Source organism: Microchirus variegatus (assembly GCF_963457635.1).
Source record: "Microchirus variegatus genome assembly, chromosome: 8".
Classification (NCBI taxonomy): Eukaryota; Metazoa; Chordata; class Actinopteri; order Pleuronectiformes; family Soleidae; genus Microchirus; species Microchirus variegatus.
The window spans coordinates 22362262-22385351 of NC_139809.1; the positions used below are offsets into that span (position 1 = coordinate 22362262).

General features: G+C 40.2%; 1 protein-coding gene across 1 annotated transcript in view; it reads right to left on the reverse strand.

Annotated features, from left to right (window-relative positions):
- The window catches only part of ttc23 (tetratricopeptide repeat domain 23), a gene marked incomplete at its 5' end in the record, with an annotated part of 29387 nt that extends 6550 nt beyond the window's left edge, over window positions 1-22837 (reverse strand). The window contains 4 exons of the mRNA XM_083894287.1: window positions 19739-19864; window positions 19965-20121; window positions 21393-21516; window positions 22655-22837. Of these exons, the coding sequence (XP_083750413.1) occupies window positions 19739-19864; window positions 19965-20121; window positions 21393-21516; window positions 22655-22837 (590 nt within the window). The remainder of the gene's footprint in view (window positions 1-19738; window positions 19865-19964; window positions 20122-21392; window positions 21517-22654) is intronic.
- Between the last annotated feature and the right edge of the window lie 253 nt (window positions 22838-23090).

The window sequence follows — 23090 nt, forward strand, 5'->3', positions numbered from 1 at the left end:
GTGGCTGATTGTCTAAACAAGACGTCAATCTTTGTATGAGAATAGACTGTGGGAGTTTGCCTCAACTTCCATGGGACATTTAAACCAATCACTAGGGAGTGGCATTTTTCTTTCACCCAATCAGTTGACTGTTATCGGTGGAGCCATCCCGACTGCACCATACCATTTTACTGTGGTAGCACAGGGAAGGGTACAAAAAATTGGAACAGTTATGGTCCATTACTTTGGTACTATTCTTCATGTTTTTTCCACTGATATTATCTCTCTTTGAGCAGTTAACTAAAGACATTAGCTCATCCGTCTCATGCTCATGCTCATGCATCTTATTCCCTCAAAAGCGTCATCTTTCACAAAGATTGAGACCACGGACTGAAAACAATGAAACGTGCGCTCTGCTCTTAAGAGTCCCTCACCACATTTTACTAACACCTACTCGGATCACTTGAACTTCATCGCGACTGTACTCGATCCTTGTCATAAAGATCATTATTTTTATCTGGGGATAAAACATGTAGGGAAATGATCCAGTCGACTTTTGAAGCACAGTATCGGCGAATGGCGCAGGAGAGGGAGAAGAGAACAGCGCAGGTGCGGTGCGCAGAAATAAAAGGGCCGTCTGTCTGCACCAGATGAGGCAGATGAGGGGGCACTACCACTTTTTTATTTATGTTGATTTAGGCTACATTTACACGAGCTGGATATTTTTATAAACAGATATTTTCTTCCCTCCTTTCTCCAAAATAACTTTGTGCACACATCATCGTTTTCAAAAAAGTTTCCATTTATATTAACCCGCATAAATACAGTATGTTATGCTATCACTCTGTCACTTGTATAGTTACGTCCATACATCATATTAAAATATAAATACAGATTTTTCTGCACTGAACATCCTTTACAGGAAAGTGAGGATTTGTAGAACCACTGAACATAGGCCTCTCCAGTCGATGACTAAGCTCAGTAAATTACAGATAATCATCTTTTTGAGCTTTATATCCCTGAAATTATTCTTATGGTGATAAAGGCTCGAGGGAAAACATGACTGAATATGATAATGTTTGAGTGCTCAATGGATGACAGCATGAAGGTGAATCCAACAGCCCTTAAGGGCACAACTTGAAAAACAACATAATTGTTTGAATAAATTATATCTTAGAACAGGCTTAATTTGGGGGTTCCGGTGACGTCACCATCCTGAATGGCTGCCTAAAGTAACAGCTCCCTCGCATAAATATTTTTTTTGCGCCCATTCGACCGTCAAATTCGACAATTTCATATTGCTGAACAGAAAAGAGGGGCAAGAATGGTAAACACGCGTACTAACAAAGAAGGCACCGGTGAGGAGCCTGTGGATGAAGTAAATCCAGAGAACAGCTCTCCTGCACAGGTACCAGATGGCAAAGCTAATGCTAACCAATGCTCAAAAGACGCCGCAAGTCTGGCTAAAGTTTTTTTTTTGCTAAAGAGATTCAGGACTTCCGAAAAGACACAAAAAAAACAACTAAACGACATTAAATCAGAGATCACTAATGTTAACCCAAAAATGTCCAGATGGATCCTGGCATTTAAAGACTTTTTACTTTTTATTCTTTGTAATTGTGTATTGTACGTTTTGGGTAACATCTACTGCACGTCTGTCCGTCCAGGGAGTGGATCCCTCACCTATGGTTCTCCCTAAGGTTTCTACCTTTTTTCCCTGTTATAAGGGTTTTTTCCCTGGTAGTTTTTCCCTTACCCTGGTTGAAGGTCTAAGGACAGAGGATGTTACCAACCCTGTGATGTCCCTGAGACAAACTATGTTTTGTAAACTCTATACAAATATAGATTGATTGGTTGATTATTACATGATTGTTTTTAAAGCCATAGTGGCAATTTTAGCCGAGTTATTAAAGGCAAAACTGGAACAATGTCTACAATGAAACAGATGTAAATATGATTCCTTTTTGCAAATATTTAAAACGCTGTATAACAGACACTGCCCTGTGAAAAAAAGACGCACAAATCAGAATAAGGAGGGGGAACATAGCAAACAAAAACATAATGCCTACAGGAAGAAAAACACCCTGTACAGACATACAGGTACAGACCTGTACAGTACATAAAATTGAGGACGGACCAGTCAGAAACGAGATACAAAGGATATAGGAAAAAACTAAATAGTATCCTTAATGAACACAAGAAAAAATACTACAGTAATCTACGAGCAGAAAATAGGAACTATACCAAAAAACTATGGGATATTCTAAACGATGTGATTAAGAATAAAAAGACAAAACCTAGCTACCCTCCCTACTTCAAGGATAATGACAAGAAGGAAGATAACATGGAAATCATAGCAGAGCGATTCAACAATTTCTTTGTCAATCTAGCCAAAAACTAGCCAGAAACTATTTAACAATAGGCTAGACAACTTCATCAACAAACAATTGACTATACGATAGCCAATATGGATTCAGAAGAAACCACTCGACTGCTCTAGCTTTAACTGAGTCTGTGGAAATCATTACTGATGCTGTTGATCAAAATCTACATTCAATAGGAATTTTCATAGATCTGAAAAAAGCATTTGACACCATTAACCATGATATCTTGATAGCTAAATTGGAGAGATATGGTATTAGATGTATAGTACTGGAATGGATCAAGAGCTACATACACAACAGATCCCAAATGGGTGATAACACATCGAGTGTGTTATCTCAATGCTAAAAATTGTTGTTTTTAAAAAAGAGAAAAAAATCCATATCTGGATCACAATCAAATAACATTATAACCATATACACCTGTTTACACCTAAAGTGGTTTAGTTACACTATTATTAGTAACTATTTTAGTTACAGAGCATCACCAAAGTAATATGTAAGAACATGGTTTCTGGCTTAAAGTGCTTTCTTGTATGAGTAAGCGACTAGAGGATGTCTGTATTAACATAATTTCATCCATCCCCGGACACATGGGAGATTGGGTATTTCTCGTTCAGCATTAAAAATGTGAACTGCACAGATAACAAAAAAACCCACAGTGGATGCTCATTTATTTGAATTTACCCACAGATCGACATATCCTAATATGCTATGGTGATAGTAGGAGGGACCCCACCCACAAGGCAGCCACTTAGGACCTTTTATGGCAGCAAGTGGCAACTAAAGCAAAGCGTTTGGTATATTCCAGCATGCTCTCGTATAGAACTAAACATTGACCCTGTTGTTGTGTAATTCCATAGGATACAGTAGCTAATACCAGTATTATTGTCATTAATTTCTCATTATAGTCCAATTAATCCTAAGAGTCATTGCACGAGAAAACCAGGCAAAACCAGGCAGAGGTGGGAAGATGGGGGTCAGCCAAATCGGCCCATACTTTGTATGTGAGATATGTATTTGGAACTATGAACAGCCATATAATTAAAACCCTCCAGCTATTTTTCGTTATGGAGATCTGGGACCCCCCTCCGAGACCCTCCGAAATCAGGCTATTTACGGCTGAAAAATACTGAAGTTTTGATGGCTACCGTTAGAATTCTGATAAAGATATAGATATAAGTTTTATATTTCCACATAGCATAGGTTTCATTGTTTTACAGACCAAGAGTTGAAGAGGAAGCGTTGAAGTTAAGAGGGTGTGCTAGGGCGTTACCGGAACCAATGAAAGCAGAATGTTCATCCCTATGAATTTTAGTCATTTTCAAGGCGCATTATCTGCCCTGGGAGAATGGTTTTACTGTTGCTGGAGAGAGGAACATCTACTGATTCAAAAACAAGCATCGTAAATTTGGGCCACACATAACGCGGGCCGTGACTGGGGAGTCTTTATGGGGATTTTGGGGGGTTTGGACTATAGTAAATCTAGTAATGGCGTCTCGCTACAGGGTAAGTTAGGCCCAGTTTTTTGTGACAATGTGTGAAAATCATTAAACAAATGTTTTAAAAAGTCTAATTAATTAGTAGTATTGATTTGGGCTCTACATGTGGGATATAACGATACTTAAAATGAATTAATTGGTTAAAATGTAATTAATTTGGGTCAGACATTGCATGCCTCGGGAGTTTGGAGCTTGTAGCTTGTAGCCAGTCTTATTTATTGCAAAATGCACTAGCGTTCAAAAGTTTGGGGTCACCCATACAATTTTTTCCATTAAAGGTGCATTATGTAATAAATCTAAAGCAACTGTCCATAAAATCCTCCTAATATGTCACAGAGACTCAGGAATAATGTTCATATAACATACTGAACTCACCAACAGCAACAGTACAGACTAAATATGCATAAAAAAAAATATTTTGCAGACTGCAAATCATGTTTTGGCATGTGGGGCCACCTACCGCCGTACCAATCATTACAGTCAGTAGAGTCTCAGGTGCCGAGCAACCTGCCAGTTACGTCAGAAAACGAAATCCTAAAAGACCTCTGTGTTTTGAATTTGAGTCTAGTTTCCCAACATTTTTGTGGTTTCTAGCTACACGCTGAGAAACTAAGACAACGAATCGAGCTCCAGTCACTGGTGATTCAAAGTATGGTGATAAATGAACACCATCTGTATACTATAGTAAATGCCTATAACTAGTATATCTGTACTGCTCTTAATTGATCAAGAAAAGTACAAGTACCCGTATTTCGAACATGATTTCCTATTGTTCTTTACCATTTATGTTATCTTGTTTACGAGTGAAATGCCATTTTGTACAAATTACCTCTGCTTCCATGTGGCATGTGTATTAAACGGAAGCTCCGAGTCCTGGTAACCCACATGCAGAGCCTTTTTATCATCTACCTCAAAGTAAATGTACACAATAATTTAGCAGGGAACTTTATAGCTGTCTGCAGCTAAGAGAACATCAATAAAATGTGTAAAATTAGCCTAAATCATTTACAGGTATCCCCATATCCCCCATGTATAGCCCAAATCAACATTCCTAATTCATTAAAGCTTCTTCGTCAATTGTTTAGTAATTTTCACACATCAACACAAAAAAACTGGGCCTAACTTACCCTGTAGCGAGACGTCATTACTAGATTTGCTATAGTCCAAACCCCCCAAAATCCCCATAAAGACCCCCATAAAGTGTTACCAGGACTCGGAGCTTCTGTTTAACACACATGCCACATGGAAGCAGAGGTAATTTGTACATAATGGCATTTCACTCGGAACCATACTTTGAATCACCAGTGACTGGAGCTCGATTCGTTGTCTTAGTTTCTCAGCGTGTAGCTAGAAACCACAAAAATGTAGGGAAACTAGACTCAAATTCAAAATATCGAGGTCTTTTAGGTTTCGTTTTCTGACGTAACTGGCAACCCGTGGTTGCTCGGCACCTGAGACTCTACTGACTGTAATGATTGGTACGGCGGTAGGTGGCGCCGCATGCCAAAACATGATTTGCAGTTTGCAAAATATTTTTTTTTATGCAAATATTTTGTCTGTTCTGTTGTTGTTGGTGAGTTCAGTTTGTTATATGAACATTATTCCTGAGTCTCTGTGACATATTAGGAGGATTTTATGGACAGTTGCTTTATATATATCTATATTTTAACCAATTAATTCATTTTAAGTATCGTTATATCCCACATGTAGAGCCCAAATCAATACTACTAATTAATTAGACTTTTTAAAACAATTGTTTAATGATTTTCACACATTGTCACAAAAAACTGGGCCTAACTTACCCTGTAGCGAGACGTCATTACTAGATTTACTATAGTCCAAACCCCCCAGTCACGGCCCGCGTTATGTGTGGCCCAAATTTATGACGCTTGTTTTTGAATCAGTAGATGTTCCTCTCTCCAGCAACAGTAAAACCATTCTCCAAAGCCACTGCCCAGGGCAGATAATGCGCCTTGAAAATGACTAAAATTCATAGGGATGACAATTCTGCTTTCATTGGTTCCGGTAACGCCCTAGCACACTCTCTTAACTTCAACGCTTCCTCTTCAACTTTTGGTCTGTAAAACAATGAAACCTATGCTATGTGGAAATATAAAACTTATATCTATATCTTTATCAGAATTCTAACGGTAGCCATCAAAACTTCAGTATTTTTCAGCCGTAAATAACCTGATTTCGGAGGGTCTCGGAGGGGGGTCCCAGATCTCCATAACGAAAAATAGCTGGAGGGTTTTAATTATATGGCTGTTCATAGTTCCACATACCTATCTCACATACAAAGTATGGGCCGATTTGGCTGACCCCCATCTTCCCACCTCTGCCTGGTTTTCTCGTGCAATGACTCTTAATCATCTGATTTCATGACTTGAGTCCTACACCTCTGCCTGCATAGTCACACAGATACAATGGTCCTCTATCCTCTTATTCACTCTGCATCCTTCTGCCCCTCCTGGGACAATGCTAATATGTCACATCCCACCGAAGTCTACCAAGATTCCACAAGGCAGGGAAATTACACTTTAGGATTTGCACATGTGTTGCCAAGTAATCCACACTGCTCCATTTGTAAACGTTTCCAGAACATGGTTGACTCAAGTTTTCTCTGGGTTTTCACTACATGAGGCCAACCCAAACACAACAAATAGCCTGTTTTGGAAAATGTTTCTAGCATTTTTTAACTCATGACATTTTCCTTGATGAGTCTTTTTACTGTGTCTCAGGCAGATCAGTCTCTTAGGCATGGCTGTCTACAACAACTGTCAAGATTTTTTGTCAGCCATCTTTGGAAGCAAGTTATGAAATTAGATGATTAAGATTAATTGGACTATAATGAGAAATTTATGAGAACAATACTGGTTTTAGCTACTGTATCCTATGGAATTACACAACAACAGGGTCAATGTTTAGTTCTATACAAGAGCACAAACTCAAAAAAAGCTCAAGGTAAAGAAAATGCTTAAATGTCAAAACCAAATGTAGACTTATGAGAGAAGTTATTAAGAGACAAAGACAATAACTACATTTTAACAACCACGCTGAGTTGATCAATTCACACCTGATGAATGTTGCCTGCTTAACAAGAAAAAAAGCCATCTGGCTGATTTTGCTGTTGGAGCACACCTAGAATATCTGGAACAGGCTATAGAAGAGAACTGAGCTTTTTATTGTTCAAAGCTTTGGTGGGAACATTCCCCTCCATCACAAAAGTGTTGACTGACTGAGCTTTAGAGGCACGCCAAATCTATCGCAAAACAAAAGTGATTCAGTGAGCTTACACACCAGCCAGAGTCTGCACATTTTTTCAATTACACAGTAATACACAGTTCATGTCAACAATCTCTGACTCTCTGGAACAGACCAAGACAGCATCAAATACACATTCCTGTGTGTGTGGCTCACCTTATCTGCTAATAAGACCAACCTTTATTTACAATATCCCCCCCCCCCCCTTTTTTTTTTAAAAGTAATGAAAACATATTGTAAAAGAATGCACTTATTTGCATCACTTCACTAAAACTGTGAGATTTTAGTGGCTTTTAATGACGACATAAATTCTGAGGTTTTAAAGGAATTGCAATCCAATAAATTCAGTGCCTAGAATATAAATACCTTTGTGGAAATCATATCCACATGCAGTTCTGTTACACGTTACTGAGTAATATTTCTGGCATTTTCATTACTTTACCCCATAAGGAGTACAGAAATTATTGGCTCAATTTTTGATTGCTGCAGAATAAATGTAAATAAATGAATAAATGTGCCAAGCCAGAGTTTTAAATTTCAGAAATGACTAAATCTGCACAATCCTAAGAAGTTCTGGAAAGTAGTTTTCAATTTTTAATTGTTACTGCGATCTCATCGACTCCACTTTTAAATTTCCAAACAAATGATTGCCTATTTTAATTTATTGTTTGTAATCAGTCTTTTGAACTTGTATTATGACATGTGCTGCTGACCTCATGACCAGGTCGCCCTTGTAAAAGAGATCTTGATCTCAATGGGACTTTATCTGGTTAAATAAAGGTTGATAAAATGAATAAAAAGTAAGTAAATCACACATTGTTTTTGTTCTTTTAGCGGCTTCATTGTGTACATGAAGCAGGTCATGGCAGATTGTGAGCGAAAATCCTAAAATATGATTTATTATAAACAGAGTCATTGTTATAATCCAATCCAATTTATTTATTTATAAAGGACATTTAAAAACACTATTGACCAAAGTTCTGAACAGTAACGAAGCAAACATTTATAAAACACAAACAGCACAACAGACATAACAGGTGAGAGGCAAAAACATACACTGCACAAACTCACATGGAGGTGAATGAAAAAGCGAAGAGTGAGACTTTTTAAGAGAGACTTAAAAATGGGAAGTGACGAGGCCTGCCTACAGCGACCATTGTTTAGGGTTTCATAAGTGAAAATTCAGTTGTTAGGTGAACGTGTTATTGTACAGATGGAGCTAGTTTCAAGGTTGGCACCAAGAGAATGCTATTGTGTTCATTCCTTAGCAGTAAGAAGCCAATAAGAGCCTGGCGCAAATCAAAACATTCTATAATGTTGGAGCTGAGAGCAGGTAGCATCAGGCTGTGTACATGCCTGTCTTCATGATGCCTGTGTTCTCCTTGGCCATGTATTTTCAAACAAATTCCTTCAGCTTAACTCATCACAGACTCCAGGGCCTTCTTCACTGTTGTCCAAATTCCCAAACACAGATGAAATCCAAAGGAATATACAGAAAACTTAAATTTTACAAAAGCTGCCATGTTTGCAGTTCTGAATGTTATCTGCCAAACTTAAACATACTGTGGCAAACATTGTTGCATACCAGCAAGACAGTCACTGGTTTGAAACCTGGTTTGACTGAGGGCCATTCTGTGTGGAGTTTGCTCTCCTTCAGTTTCCTCCCACAGTCCAAAAACATGCAGGGTTAACTGGACACTCTAAATTGACTGTGAGTGTGGTTATTTGTCTATGTACGTTGGACTGGCCACCTGTCCAGGATGAACCTTGCTTTCCACACAGTTGGTCTAGTGGTTATCGCTGTTGCCTTTGCAGTAAGAAGACCCAGGTTCGAGCCCTGGTTGGAACAAGGGCCTTTCTACAAGGAGTTTGCATGTTCTCCCCATGTATGCATGGGTTTCTCCGGCTACCTCCCACAGTCCAAAAACATGCAATATGGGGATTAGGTAAATTGGTCACTCTAAATTGACCGTGGCCCTGCGATGGACTGGTGAATTGTCCAAGGTGTACATCGCCTATCACCCTCTGTCGACTGAGATAGCACCCCCCGCGACCGTCCGGTGGAGGATAAAGTGGCAGATAATGGATGGATTTTTGACCCATGGTTCGATAGATTCCACAATTTTTTTTAAATTTAAAAAACATAAAATTTAAACAACATTTACTTATATAGCAACTTAATGTAATATTTAATAACACATATTTTGGAACACTGTGAACAGATTTGAACATAAATAAATAAATAACCAAAGATTTCTCTCTTTTCTGTAACAAAGTTCTACATGAGAAGCAGTTTTGTTCCGGTGGAAATGCAAAGGTAAGACAACATTTCTGCTTGTATTTCTTGAAAGTCAGTTATTGTTTATCTCTTATTTTGGGGCTGGATCCGTGAATCTTGTTCATAGAGTGATAAAAATGGTACCGTTAGAATCTGTAAATTCTCCGCTGTTTACATAATCACGCTGACGCTCCGGTGCTGCTTTTAAATGTTTTTTTCACCTCCTGCGGGTTTGATCCATCTGTGTTTTAACTGTGTTTGGTGAACATGAGAATGGTTTATATGAGCTTTTAGCTGAGTTTCTGACCTTTCTGTGTTTGTTAAAGTTAGATATGGTTTTATGATGTTGTTGTCACTGCGTGTGACACTGCCCCCAGTACAGGACATCAGTAAAGAAGAGATTAACGCGATTAAAAACATAATGCATTAATGATGACTGTAATTAATTAATCACAATTAACGCGATAATTTGACACCACTAATAAAAATAAGTTTGGTAGCACTAACAGCTCATATCATGTGGCTGACTGGAAAAATAACTGGGAGTTAGAAAGGGCGTTTCCCGATTCTGTTTTATCACGCCATGAGACAGGTTCGTGGCTCTGAGTATCGCAATTTCGATACGCATATCGTTACAGCCCTAATATACATATATATATTGTAGCGGGTTATGAACAAACCGATGATACCACCCTGCAATGCCCAGGAACCTCTGCAAGGCCTTCACGTTGGTGGGGACTGGGAAGTTGCAGAGCAAGAGGGTTCAATTACTTCATGTTTCAATAGCTTTGTGCGTCCCACTTTTGTTGTACAAACATAAGAGTTGTTGAATAAAGGGTCTTAAACTGGGGTTTCCTGTGGTCCTCCAGATGAGACTCCTGGATTGCCTTCTGGAACAAGTCTGAGTCCTCCAAAGTGGTCAGTGTAGGGAACAGTGCAGTGTCCGATGGAGCTACCACCGAAAAGAAAACAACATAGTTGTTTTAGAGGACTCTACACAGAAGGAAAACTGTTTTTTTATTTTCTTGGAACCAGTATACTCCTCCTGCAACATCAATCTGCATTCCTGTGAAGAAGACAAAGTCCAATCCCAGCAAAGCAGGAAATGCAAGGGTCTTGGAATTCAGCACCACCACAACCAGCAGCCAGGTTTTATTCTGTAGACTCAGTTCCATCTCAACCCAACCAAGGGGCATTCTGGGTTCACCATCAGCCAGATAGAGTGGATCTCCAATCCATGGAGTAAGTTTGTCCTCTGGAGATTTGATATTATCTCATACATGCTTCACTGTAGATATGGTGTTCTTTTGGTGATGAGCAGTGTTGATTTTGCGCCAAATTGTGGAATTATGTCCAAAAAGTTCAACCTTGGTTTCATCAGACCATAACACATTTTCCCACATACATTTAGGAGATTTCAGATGTCTTTTTGCAAAATTAAGCCGGGCTTGGATATTTTTCTTTGCAAGTTAAGGCTTCCGACTTGCCACCCTACCCCATAGCCCAGACATTATGAAGAAGCCGGGAGATTGTTGTCACATGTACTACACAGCCAGTACTTGCCAGAAATTCCTGCAGCTCCTTCAGTGTTGCTGTCGGCCTCTTGGCAGCCTCCTGACTAGTTTTCTTCTCGTCTTATCATCAATTTTGGACGGACGTCCTGTTCTTGGTAATGTCGCTGTTGTGCCATATTTTCTCCACTTGGTGATGACGGTCTTCACTGTGTTCCATGATATATTTAATTCCTCGGAAATTCTTTTGTAGCCTTCTCCTGACTGATATCTTTGAATACTGAGATCCCTCTGATGCTTTGGAAGCTCTCTGCAGATCATGGCTTGTGCTGGAAGATGTGACTATAAAAATGTCAGGAAAAGCCTACTCGAACAGCTGAACTTTATTTTGGGTTGATCAGAGGCACTTTAATTGGTGACAGGTGTGTGCTGACTCCAGTTTAACATGTAATTGGTTATATCTGAACACAGTCAATTCCCCAGTTATAAAAGGGTGTGCACACTTATGCAACCACATTATCTCAGTTGTTTATTTTAACTGCACCTCCCTGAAAGATTTCTGTTTGTTTTTCAAATCGCATTGTACAGGAAATAGGTCACATTGTGTATACACATCTATATATATATATACACACATATATAGATATAGATATCTATATCTATATCTATAGATATAGATATAGATATATATGTATATATATCTATATCTATATCTATATATATACATATATATATATTTATACATATACATAAATATTAGGGGTGCAACGGTATTCGGTATTTTACCTGTTCGGCTCAATACGCAACGGCAAAAAACAGTATTTCGGTACGCTTCAGTCCGTCAAAATGTATTAAAATACACAGTGCTGCATGATTGGATACACTCAGGAGCAGAGACACGAGCGTAGCTGCGCACTCTGCACTGCTCTGCTCGCCGCCTTCAGCGTCAAACAGCGCGAGTGAACGAGACTCTGAAAGAAGGAAGTTTGAAAATGTGAAATTCTGACTATTTCAAACTGAATGTTTTTTAAATGGTAATTAGGGGTTTCCGGTACATGAATTGAAAAAAAATATTGGACAGACAGGATCATGCAGTATCACTGGGCCAAAACAACAACAAATAAAGATAAGTTAAATAACTAAACTAGTCTACTGAACACAGCCAATTAAACATCTTTAAATAAACAATTACCTGGCCATTACCCAAGCTAACGTTATGTCGTTGTAAAAGAAAATGTTTTGTTATTGTTATTTATTACTTACTAAGACATTTATTAACAATACTTAAACACCAACTATAGAGTCTTACAAAAAGACACCATTTCAATTTATTTTCACTTAAGTTAAATATTAATTAAGTAATTGGCAAGTGAATCTTGCCATGCAATGGTCACATTTAAAAGTAAAATAAATCAACATAGATAAAAAAGTGGTAGTGCCCCTCATCTGCCTCATCTGGTGGACCGACGCCCCTTTTATTTCTGCGTACCGCCCCTGCGCTGTTCTCTTCTCCCTCTCCTGCACTGTTCACCACTCCTGCGCTTCTCCATATCCAAAGCAGATTGGATAATTTCTATACCTTCGAAAAAACATGCAATGAATGTATGTATGAATGATCGTGGAGGTCGGAGGGGCTGTTTGGCGCACATTGGCAGCCACGCTTCCGTCAGTCTGCTCCAGAGCAGCTTTGGCTACACGTAGCTTACCACCACCAGTGAGAATGTGTTAATTAATAATGGCCAATTTGTAAAGCGATTTGGGTGTCTCGAAAAGCACTCTAGAAATGTAATGAATAATAATAATAATACGTGTTTTATCCCCAGATACAAATAATGATCTTTATGATGAGGATCGAGGACAGTCAGGATGCGGAATAAGGGAATAACGGATTCATCAGATGAGCTGATCTCTTTCGTTAACTGCTCAAAGAGAGAGAATGTTCTCTGGTGTGAAGTAAATGTCGCAAGGAGTTCATAATCTGCGCAGTATGCAGCCAAATTTCGCTTTTGCGCAAAGAGACTTTCCAGCATTTAATAGGTGCTGTTCCACAGGGAACTCGCTGTGTTTCGGCCGCAGAATTATCGGTGCATCCCTAAATATAACATATTTATTGACAAGAACAATGTAACAGTAATAATAACGCATTTGATGGTGTGAAATGTGTTTCAATCGGCACCTGGGCGCTGCGCCCTTGTTCCCCGGTTTAGAAAAATCTGTGGTATATGAAAAATCTATTTAAAATAAATAAACAAGCAACGCTAAGCCTGGCCAGGCTTATAATGCACTGGGGGAAACCCTGTGAATGTGGAAAAACACACCCGCGGCACAGCTGTCTGCTTTGCGAGTGGCCGCGGCCTGCATATAAACGTTTCATTAATGTTAATATATTTGTTTCAATCACTGAATGAAGCCTGTCATATTTGGGACAAGCGTCGGGACCTTAAATTGCTTGCACAAAACTCTTGATCAGCACTCATCATTAAATGATGAGTGTTTGTTTAAACCTGTATGCTCAGAGAGCGTAAAGTCTTATTGGCACGGGGCAAGAGAGAGAGAGAGCGATTGAGCGAGTGAGGTTTGCGGTCTTGGCCATTAGTTCATTTACTTATTTTTGTGTAGGCAATATGTTGTAAACAAAACTGTATCACATATAACCTAGCTTAGGTACATATCTTTCACCCTTTTCTCGCCTTTCGTGCGGCGCAGACAGGCAGGTGGTAAGTCCGGTGTTGGCTTTTCAAAATAAGAGTAGGCTATTTGCAGCAGAGCGTCACATTTCACGAAAAACACCGTTTTGTGCCAAAATCACATTTCATACAATAATTTACATTAATATAAACACAAAACAACATGAAAACAAGGTTAAAAATAAAAAAGGTGTGGTGGCTTTTATTTTGCGATTGCGATGCGCCACAATCAATTACATGTAGAGGAAACCCTGTATGTATATGTATATATCTCTCAAAACTGCGCTACCTAAATTATAGGCAACACATTTCGTGTATGCTGAAAGACGTGCAGACAATCAGCTTTATAACGGACATTTGGAGCTCCGACATGTAAATGTCTGTGGTCTATGCTTAGTTTAACATCACACTGGGTGGACAGAGAGTCAACATTTACCGACGAGGGGAACTCATATTAATGTTAAAAAATCTTTTCAAGCCATGGGACCTTTAAACAAAGTGAAAGGTAATTCCATGCAAATGTCTATTGCCATCTTGTGGCCAAACCTGATTTAACTCAGCTATTTCTTAAAGGTTCTCAGTCATACTGAGGGCTATAATATGAAGCATGTTCAACAGGCTTTCTGTAACTGAGCTGGTTCAACAAAACCCAAAACCTCAGTCAGAGATATCACAATGGGTATAAACTTGCTTAATTAACCCAGGTTTTCTTCATCACACTCTGCAAGATCACATAGAGGCACACATCATTTTTAGCAGTTAACAATAGGGATGCAACAGTACAGTTTTCCCACGGATCGGTAGGCATCACGGTTTTGGGGCCACGGTAACGGTACGGTTTCGATATCTTAATATAAAACTGCTCAGACAAGCAAAGGCAATACTGCATTGTAAAAATGATTAAAAGCACAGATATAATCACACCACAAACTTTATTTAAACAATGGTGCACTATCAAATCAAATTAAACAGCAAATTATTTATTTAACATAAAACCACACAAATTAAAAATAAATAAAGTTTAGTGTGATCCACTAAAAATAAACTGTATCCAAGAAACTACAAATACACCATGCTGCTGCAAGTGAAAAAGACGGGTGATGAGGACGAAAATGAGAGGCTTGCACTGGGTGGCACTGTACAGCAAGTGTCCGAATACCGTTGCATCCCTACTGAACAATTTGAAAATATCACAAATCAAAAGAACTTCGACAGATGTGTAGATCAGTGAATAATCAATAGGTCTAAAAAAATAGATTTTTCTAAAAATTGTGAGTCTTATCTTAAGATTCTGAATCAATTAAAAACTTCCAAAAACAACTCTGCAGCGCTCCCAGTGGAAATGCTCTCATTGATTAGAATGGAAGCTATTTGCAACGGCGACACTGTGATGTGTCCAGTGGAAATCCGCCTTGAGGGAGGTGTTGAAGATGTCTGTGAACACCTCCAACAGTTGGTCAGCACAGCTTTTCAGCACCCAGAGATGTTATCAGGACCGGCAGCTTTGCGTGGGGTTAATTCTCCTGACGGTAATCCTCATCTCTGCCGTGGTCACACTGAGGTGCATTTCTCCTGGTGTAGGGGTGAGTCTGGTGCTGGTGGAGGTTCTGGGGTTCTTGAAGCGAGTGTATAACCTATTTAGAGCATCGGGCAGAGAGGGGTCCTGGAGGAACTGTGCATCTTTGGTGTTGTAGTCCGTGATGCATTTGATGCCCCTCCACATGCTCTGTGGGTCATTGTAGGAGAAGTGATCCTGGACCCCTGCAATCAGCTCCCTCCTAGCTGCCCTGAGAGCCAGTGCATCACCTGACCTGAACGTTGCATCCCTGGCTTTGAGCAGAGACCAGACCTCTTTGTTGAGCCAGGGTTTGAGTACGTTGTCACTGTCCTGGTTGTTGTGACATCCTCCACGCACCTGCTGATGTAGCCCAGGACAGCTGATGTGTACTCCTCCGGGTCAACGTCCCCCTGATGATCAGCTCCTTCCCTGAAGACCTACCAGTTTGTGCACTCGAACCAGTCATGCAGTACGGCGTCAGCCTAACTGGTAGGAGGATGTGGTGTCTCTGCAGTGGCTGGTAAGCAGGGACCAGCATGATGGAGACAGCCGGGGGGGGGGGGGACAACATGATCTAATGTGTTGTCTCCTCATGTAGGAATGGTGACGTGCTGGTGGAACTTGGGCAGACTGTCTGTCAGCTGTACGTGGTTGAAGTCCCCAGCTACCATGTAAAAAGCCTCCAGGTGCCTGTGCCAGCTCTCCTAGTGCATCGTTAGCTTTAGCATCCGGTGGAATGTAAACAACCATGACTAACACCGCCGTACACTCCGGAGGCAGTGTAGCTGGCACTTAACAGTCATGCTGTATTGCCTCGGAGCAGTGGCTTCCCACCAATGTGCAGTTTGTACACCAACCTTTGTTGATGTAGACGCAGAGTCCTGCCTTCCCCTATTGTCAAACAGTTCCTTTCCTCGATAAGTACTGTTCGGCTGTATAATCCGTTTGTTTGCACGATTGTTTACACAATCAGTATACTTGCAGTTGGCTGTAAAACCAACAAAATTGGGCATAGCTCAGGGAGCTAGAGAAGCCACTGCACTCATGCGTGCCACCATTATTCATATGATGTTGCTTAATATACGGTTCATAGCATCAGCTTGCATATATGGTCATCAGCTCAAGTGGTTGATTAACACACAGATCGAGGATGGCGCCAATGTAGTTAGTCATCTGCGACCTACAAACTGTCCCTCAGACAGCCTCCCCTCTCGTCTTTTCAAAGAGGTATTCAGTAGGGATGGGACTTTTTTGTCGACAAAACGATCGACAATCAACACGTGCACACTTGTGTCACAAACATGTAAAGTTCACGACCAAGGAGGTTAAGGAAGCTGTGCACGAAATGGTGATCCTGCTGGCCAGTCTCCCTGCACTCTCAGATGATGGTACACCCGTCACCGGCCCGTTTTTGTGAATGGAATAGGTGAGGTCGGTAAGGTAACTGCGGATGTTCGGCCGCTGTCCGTGGTGCTCAAAGGCTGGTTTATAGGATGAGTGTCTGGCCAGTCACCTGTAACGTTAGCCTACATGGTGACAACAGCTGTTCTCTCCAGTGGCTGTGCGTGTCCAAGCATGTGTGTATGTGTGTGTGCCTGTCGTGCGAACGAGCTTGCGTGTGTGTTTAGGCCGGGGGTGGGGGACACAACACAAGCGCTACACAAATGAAGACAACATCTCACCCAGTCAAGATCTTGCACTCTGGTGGACACCTAACGAGTGCAGGTTCAAAAACCTGAGCCGTCTGGCGAGTGGCGACACACTCGTTCCAGCGGAGAGTCCGATTTTCCTTTTTTTGCCCCTCATTTTTTTGTTTTGATTCCTGCCTCAGCACCGGATGTGTTCCAACCGCTCTCAAACACGCTGTTGTGCAGCCACTTATTAAAAAGAAAAATCTCGACCCCTCTGTGCTGTTTAACTTCAGGCCAATCTCAAAACCATTTCTGTCCAAAATATGAGAAAACGTGTTTTTTATTCAGATCCAATCGTTCCCGGTCGCCAACGATATATATGAAAAGTTTCAGTCTGGTTTTAAACCATGCCATTGCACTGAGACAGCACTGCTGAGAGTTTTTAATGATTTAATGGTAACTGTAACTAATGGTAACACAGGAAACCCTGCTATGCTAGTGCTTATCAATTTGACTGCTGCTTTCTACACTGTGGATCATGGGATCCCCCTGGCAGGACTGGAGCAGTGGGTGGGCATTACAGGCTCAGCTCTTTCATGGTTCCAGTCCTAACTGGCCGATCGCAGTTTTTCCGTGCAGCTCGGTGAATTCACCTCAACCTCAGCCCCTCTCACCTCACCTTCAGGGTCCATCCTCGGGCCGATTCTTTTCCTGCTTATATTACCACCAGGGTCAATTTTTAAGAATCACAATCTTTCTTTTCATTTTTATGCTGACGACGTTCAGATCTACCTGCCTCTAGCATCAAAAACCAATGATTCTATACAGACATTGCACGATTGCATACATGATGTTAAATCTTGGATGACTATAAATTTCCTGAACATTAACTAATCCAAGACCGAAATTATAATGTTTGGATGTGGTCAAGCAGATTTTCCAACTGACTTGCTAGACACCCTTACATATAACATCCGATCATCTGTAAAAAATCTTGGTGTCATATTTGATGACAGACTGAAATTCGATCGAAAGGTTAGTTCAGTTGTAAAAACATTGCTTTTTCCATTAAAGGATTTTATCAAAAGTAAAAGGGTAACTGCCACATAGACTTCGAGACTGTAATCCATGCTTTTATCAACTCACGACTGGATTACTGCAACTCGTTGTATGCCGGCCTGGACCACTAACTCTTGCACCGCCTGCAGCTGGTACAAAATGCAGCTGCTCGCCTCCTCACTGGCAAACACAAGCGTGACCCCATATTCCCTGTCCTTGCTTCGCTGCACTGGCTCCCAGTTGCTTTTAGAATATATTTTAAAATGTTACTGTTTGTTTTTAAAGCTCTTAATGGCCTAGACCCCCAGTACTTGACCGAGCTCCTCCGCATTCACGCCCCTACCAGAACACTGAGATCATCAAATCAGCTGCTACTGGTCACCCCTAAAACGAGGTTAAAAACGAAAGGTGACCGAGCCTTTGTGGCAGCGGCCCCCAGGCTCTGGAACAACCTGCCCTCGCACATCCGCTCTGTGGGAATCGATCAAGGCTTTTAAATCCTTATTAAAGACAAACCTCTTCTCCCTGGCTTTTAACCAAGTTTAAATGGAAATCTGGCAAAATTATACAATTATAAAACCTCATTTTAACTCTCTTTTATTGCACTGTGTTGATGTATTTTATTTATTCTAGCTATTGTAATTGCAGCACTGTTTGAGTCACTTTTGTATTTAATTTTTATCGTCTGATTTGCTTTCAATGTGTACAGCAGATGTACCGGGTCAACCCCGGTTGTTTTAAATGTGCTTTAAAAAAATTTAGTTTGAGTTGAATTGGATGAACCTTGGATGGTGTATTTGCACCTAAGGCCACTGTATCTCAGAAGAAAGGTGAAACCCTGTCCAAAGAGGTGCTTCATATATATATATATATATATATATATATATATACATACACACACACACACACACACTATATACAGTATATAGCCAATTTTGGTTTATGTTCAGTTGCCATAGTAATCTAGCCAGGTTGAACAAGAAAAACCTTTGTGATAAGGAAACACACCTGCTAATAACACATTAATCTCACTTCATAGAACCGCCCACTGGTCATTGTATCTTCAGGTTAAAATATAGCCATCAAGATGTTTTGGTTAAAGCTCACATAGAGTGGTCCTGTTGCACATATATGTTAGTTATGGAGGTCTACTTACATACATTAACTTGTTTTTATGGTCAAAAACCTCCTAGTTGCTGTAAACGAGCCAATAGAAATCTGTCTTTTCTGACGCTCTCCTGAGCCACGGTATTTCAGACATAAATCCCCCCCACAGAAGACAGAGTGTGTTATGATTGGCCAGCCAGCGTAGAGCCTTTCCAACTGTCTTGTGATTAGCCAGTACCCGGAAGTGACATATTCAGCACATCCGCTCTCAGAACCGTAGCTCCCCCCTCTGGAACGGTGGATGCACTGCTACTCATTATCAAAACATTGTTTTAACGACTCCCCGCCGCAGTCCCTTTTATGACTTTGACCCGGAGTCAGACCCAGAGTCAGAAGACACTGTCCCTCGTGAAACACCTCCACAACGGACGTTATTCATCTTCTGCGGTTCAATGTACGCAACTGGATGTGCCCGGAGCAGGAGGATCTGCTGTTCAGGAGAACCGTTGTTTACGTAACCGGACCAGGTTTTTTCAGAGATCTCGCTGAGCCCGAGATTACAATACAACACAGCGTTCTCAGCAGTGGCTGAACTGTTTGTTTTGAACCTCCAGGGCTTCTTAAACAAGGTAATGACACAGATACACACTAAAAAAACAGCATTAATTGGAACTTCCGGTCTAGGTCCGCTTTAAGCAATAGTAAAATCAACAAATCAAATTGCTATATTTACCAATATGAATATGAGCTGTATTATAGTAAATAGTTTTTACGACTGAACCTGCACAGGCTAGAGGAGATGTCCAGTGCTGTCTTCATCTCGTCCTCCTGGTTGATGGCACTGTGTTGATGAAGATCTTTAAGAACTTGTTCTGCCTTCAGAAAAAACGATTCTGCCTCATCAAGAGTAAGAAACGGGTCAAGGTCATTATTCAGCTTGTTGTTTTGGCTGTTTTTCTATTGTTCAACCCCATGAACTGCAGTCAAACGTGTAATTGAAAGGATATTTGGTTGTAAGCAGAGCAGCGCCTCCCTGTGTGAGGTTTATGCTTAGGAGACATGCCTGAACATCTTGTTTTTCAATTCTGTGGGAGGAGATGGAAGAGCAGCGAGGGAGCAGCTCTCTGGCCGAGGCTGCATGTTCCCGGGCCTGCAGTCCCCAACCTGTGGGGACAAATAAACATCATTATGATTACTAGACGAGAAGAGAAAAGGTGCATGCGTCAACCGGCGTGCAGCCTTCTACAGTAGCTCCTGTTCATTGGTATACTTTTAAACTTTATCTCTCATACTTTTTTTTTTCGTTTTATGTCGAGTACGGGCCAATTCCAATTACTATCTTAACCCTCAATCTTAACCCTCAAGCTCAGCCCTTATCTTAACTGGCCCTCAAAACCAAGTGTTGAGGGTTATTTTGTCACTTAGAAATGAGACACCCCTTAAATGCAGATACGTCTTCAGACTGCGGGAGGCAGAATAACGCGAAACTGCTTGTCCGCACTGGCCGGCTATTGACAAAAGATCATAAAATAAAAATAAATGTTATGCAACTATGACGTCAGTAATCCATAATATGGGCCTAAACTAAGATAATACAATGGTTTTCATAATTTTTTATATCTCTATTAACAAAGAAAATACTTAATTTGTATCGCACTCGCTTTGCTGCTTTCGACGCCATCTTTCTTATGTGAAAACACACAATGCATTCTGGGTAGCCTTTGCTGGCCTCGAAAAATCTCAATATTGAGGGCGATACAGCCCTTAAACTTGTAAAAGTTAGCATGGCATTAGAAACACTCATACCGACTCCACAGTGCACCCGAGGCAAATCAATTGTAACGGCAGACTATTGATGTACATGTCTGTGTTGATAGAATGTTTGAAATTAAAACTAACCTTGCAATTTGAAGGATTTATGTCTCAGCAGCAGCAGCGCGTCATACTTCCGGCAGCGGCGGACTGATTCCGCTGCTGCTGAGTAAGTAGTCCCTCAAAAATTCATGCGATGCAAGGTAAGTTTTGTTTCAAATTATTATTCTATAATAATAAATTATTCTATCAACACAGATATGTACATCGATAGTCTGCCGTTACAATTGATTTGCCTCGGGCGCACTGTGGAGTCGGTATGAGTGTTTCTAATGCCATGCTAACTTTTACCATTGACTTGCGCTAGCCATAGCATCAGCGAACTTGGCAACCAGAAGAACTGAATGAAATTTCTTGAAAATGTCTCCATACGTCTCCATCACAGCGGCTGAGTTGAAAAATAGGTCTTATGTCCAAAATTCCAAACTATCCCTAACATTAAAGGTGACTGATGTAAACCACTATATGGTACAGTTAATCTATCACAACAAGAAGTGTCATTTGTCAAATGTATGAAAGAGGCAAAACACAATTTAATTGCAGTAATGTTTTTCTAAAATTACCTTTGAATTGGAAATATGCTTTAGCCAGTCTGGCATGAGCTTGGGCTCGTTTCAGATGTCCATCCCCATGTACCAGCCTGGTCAGAGCCACACAGCGTACCAGGTCCTGGATGCAGGCTTCGAACTGAGCAAATATAGAAATATAATAAAATGTAAAAATAAGATAAAATAAGATAATCCTTAGCACCAAAACAAAGAAATGTACAGTGTTACAGCAGCAAAGACAGTAGAGGAAAAAGGTTATAACATTGACAAGGATTGCAAACAAAACATATGTTATTGCACATGAATATTGACTGTCAGTGTTGCATCTCTTCATAGTCAAATGTACCATGCATCAATAAAAAAAATACAGAATGTTTTGGAACAATAATAATGATAAAATATTGTGGAAAATAACTGCAATAAAATAATATATTCATAATTCAGTCATGTGTACTGAATGTCATGTAGAGGTGTGTTGGTTTAAGCTATTTTGTGAATGTATGTGTACTTGTTCACACAAAAACTAATAAAAAGTAAAATAAGAAAAAAATGTATACACTCACTTTTCAACTGAAAAAAAAATATTAATATAATGTTAAAAATCAATTAGAGGATAAAAGTTTATTCTAGCTCACAAATGGAATAATCTGCAATCTTCCTGTTCTTCCCCAGAAGTGCAGTCAAAACTTAGTTTGGAGTATTACAATGTGTGAGCTAGAATTAACCTTTTTGGACAGACATGTGTAAAGGCATTCCAGTGTTTAGAACAACTACAATGAAAAAGGGCACCTAGTCAAAATTGTGAATCAGAAGAACCCCTTTCTGACGAGAAATGCCGAACAAAATGTGAAAAGCGTGCAAAAGGCTTTGGTTAAGGACAGAATAGGATGCATGCTAAAATAAAATCAACAACATTGATGTGCAAATGGTGGAGAACGAACACACATGACAGGAACTATAGGGGCAGGAGGAAGAACACATAAAAAACTGCACTGAAACGTTGTCAGTACCCTGGATGGACAATAAAGAAGGGAAAAAAAAGAAGCTCACAAAATTCACAGCAGTGAAAAGAAAAAAGAGCAGGGTCACACTCCCATACATCAGGGAGAGCTGGTCCAAAGGGTGATGAACCATGAGTGCAATTACAACCAGAATTAGATTAATAAACATAAAGTAATGTGCATGTAACTAGTCAGAACTAATTTCAACCCTCCTACGATTCATTCGTGTTATGAAAAAGACCAAAGGCTAGATGACATGCTTGCATTTGAACGCACCTCTTGGTTGTCTTCATGGACCAGAGCTTGGCTGTCAAAGTGTTTGAGCTTCTCCTCTGGAGACATCATCATGAAATCCCTCTTAATGTATCCTGTTTTTGAAGAACTCGACACATGTGAACCACTGCGAGAAGCTTCATCCAAGCTTCCATTGATCTCAGGACATCTGCTCACAGGGTTCATCAAGCAAGGTATTTTGGGAAAAGTGGAGAAACATAGAGGAAAGCATTTTAGGACTCGATGTTAGGGGTGCCATAGGAAGGGAAAATAACCTAAAGAAAAAAAACTTTTAAGATTTGTCCATTAGATAAATTATGTTTGATTTGATTATTATTATATCTTTCTATAAGCTACAATGGGTTAGTACGAGTGGCCTTCTAATACATCACTGTAGTTTAATGCCAACTGCCAAAAAAGAACACACACAAAAAAAACA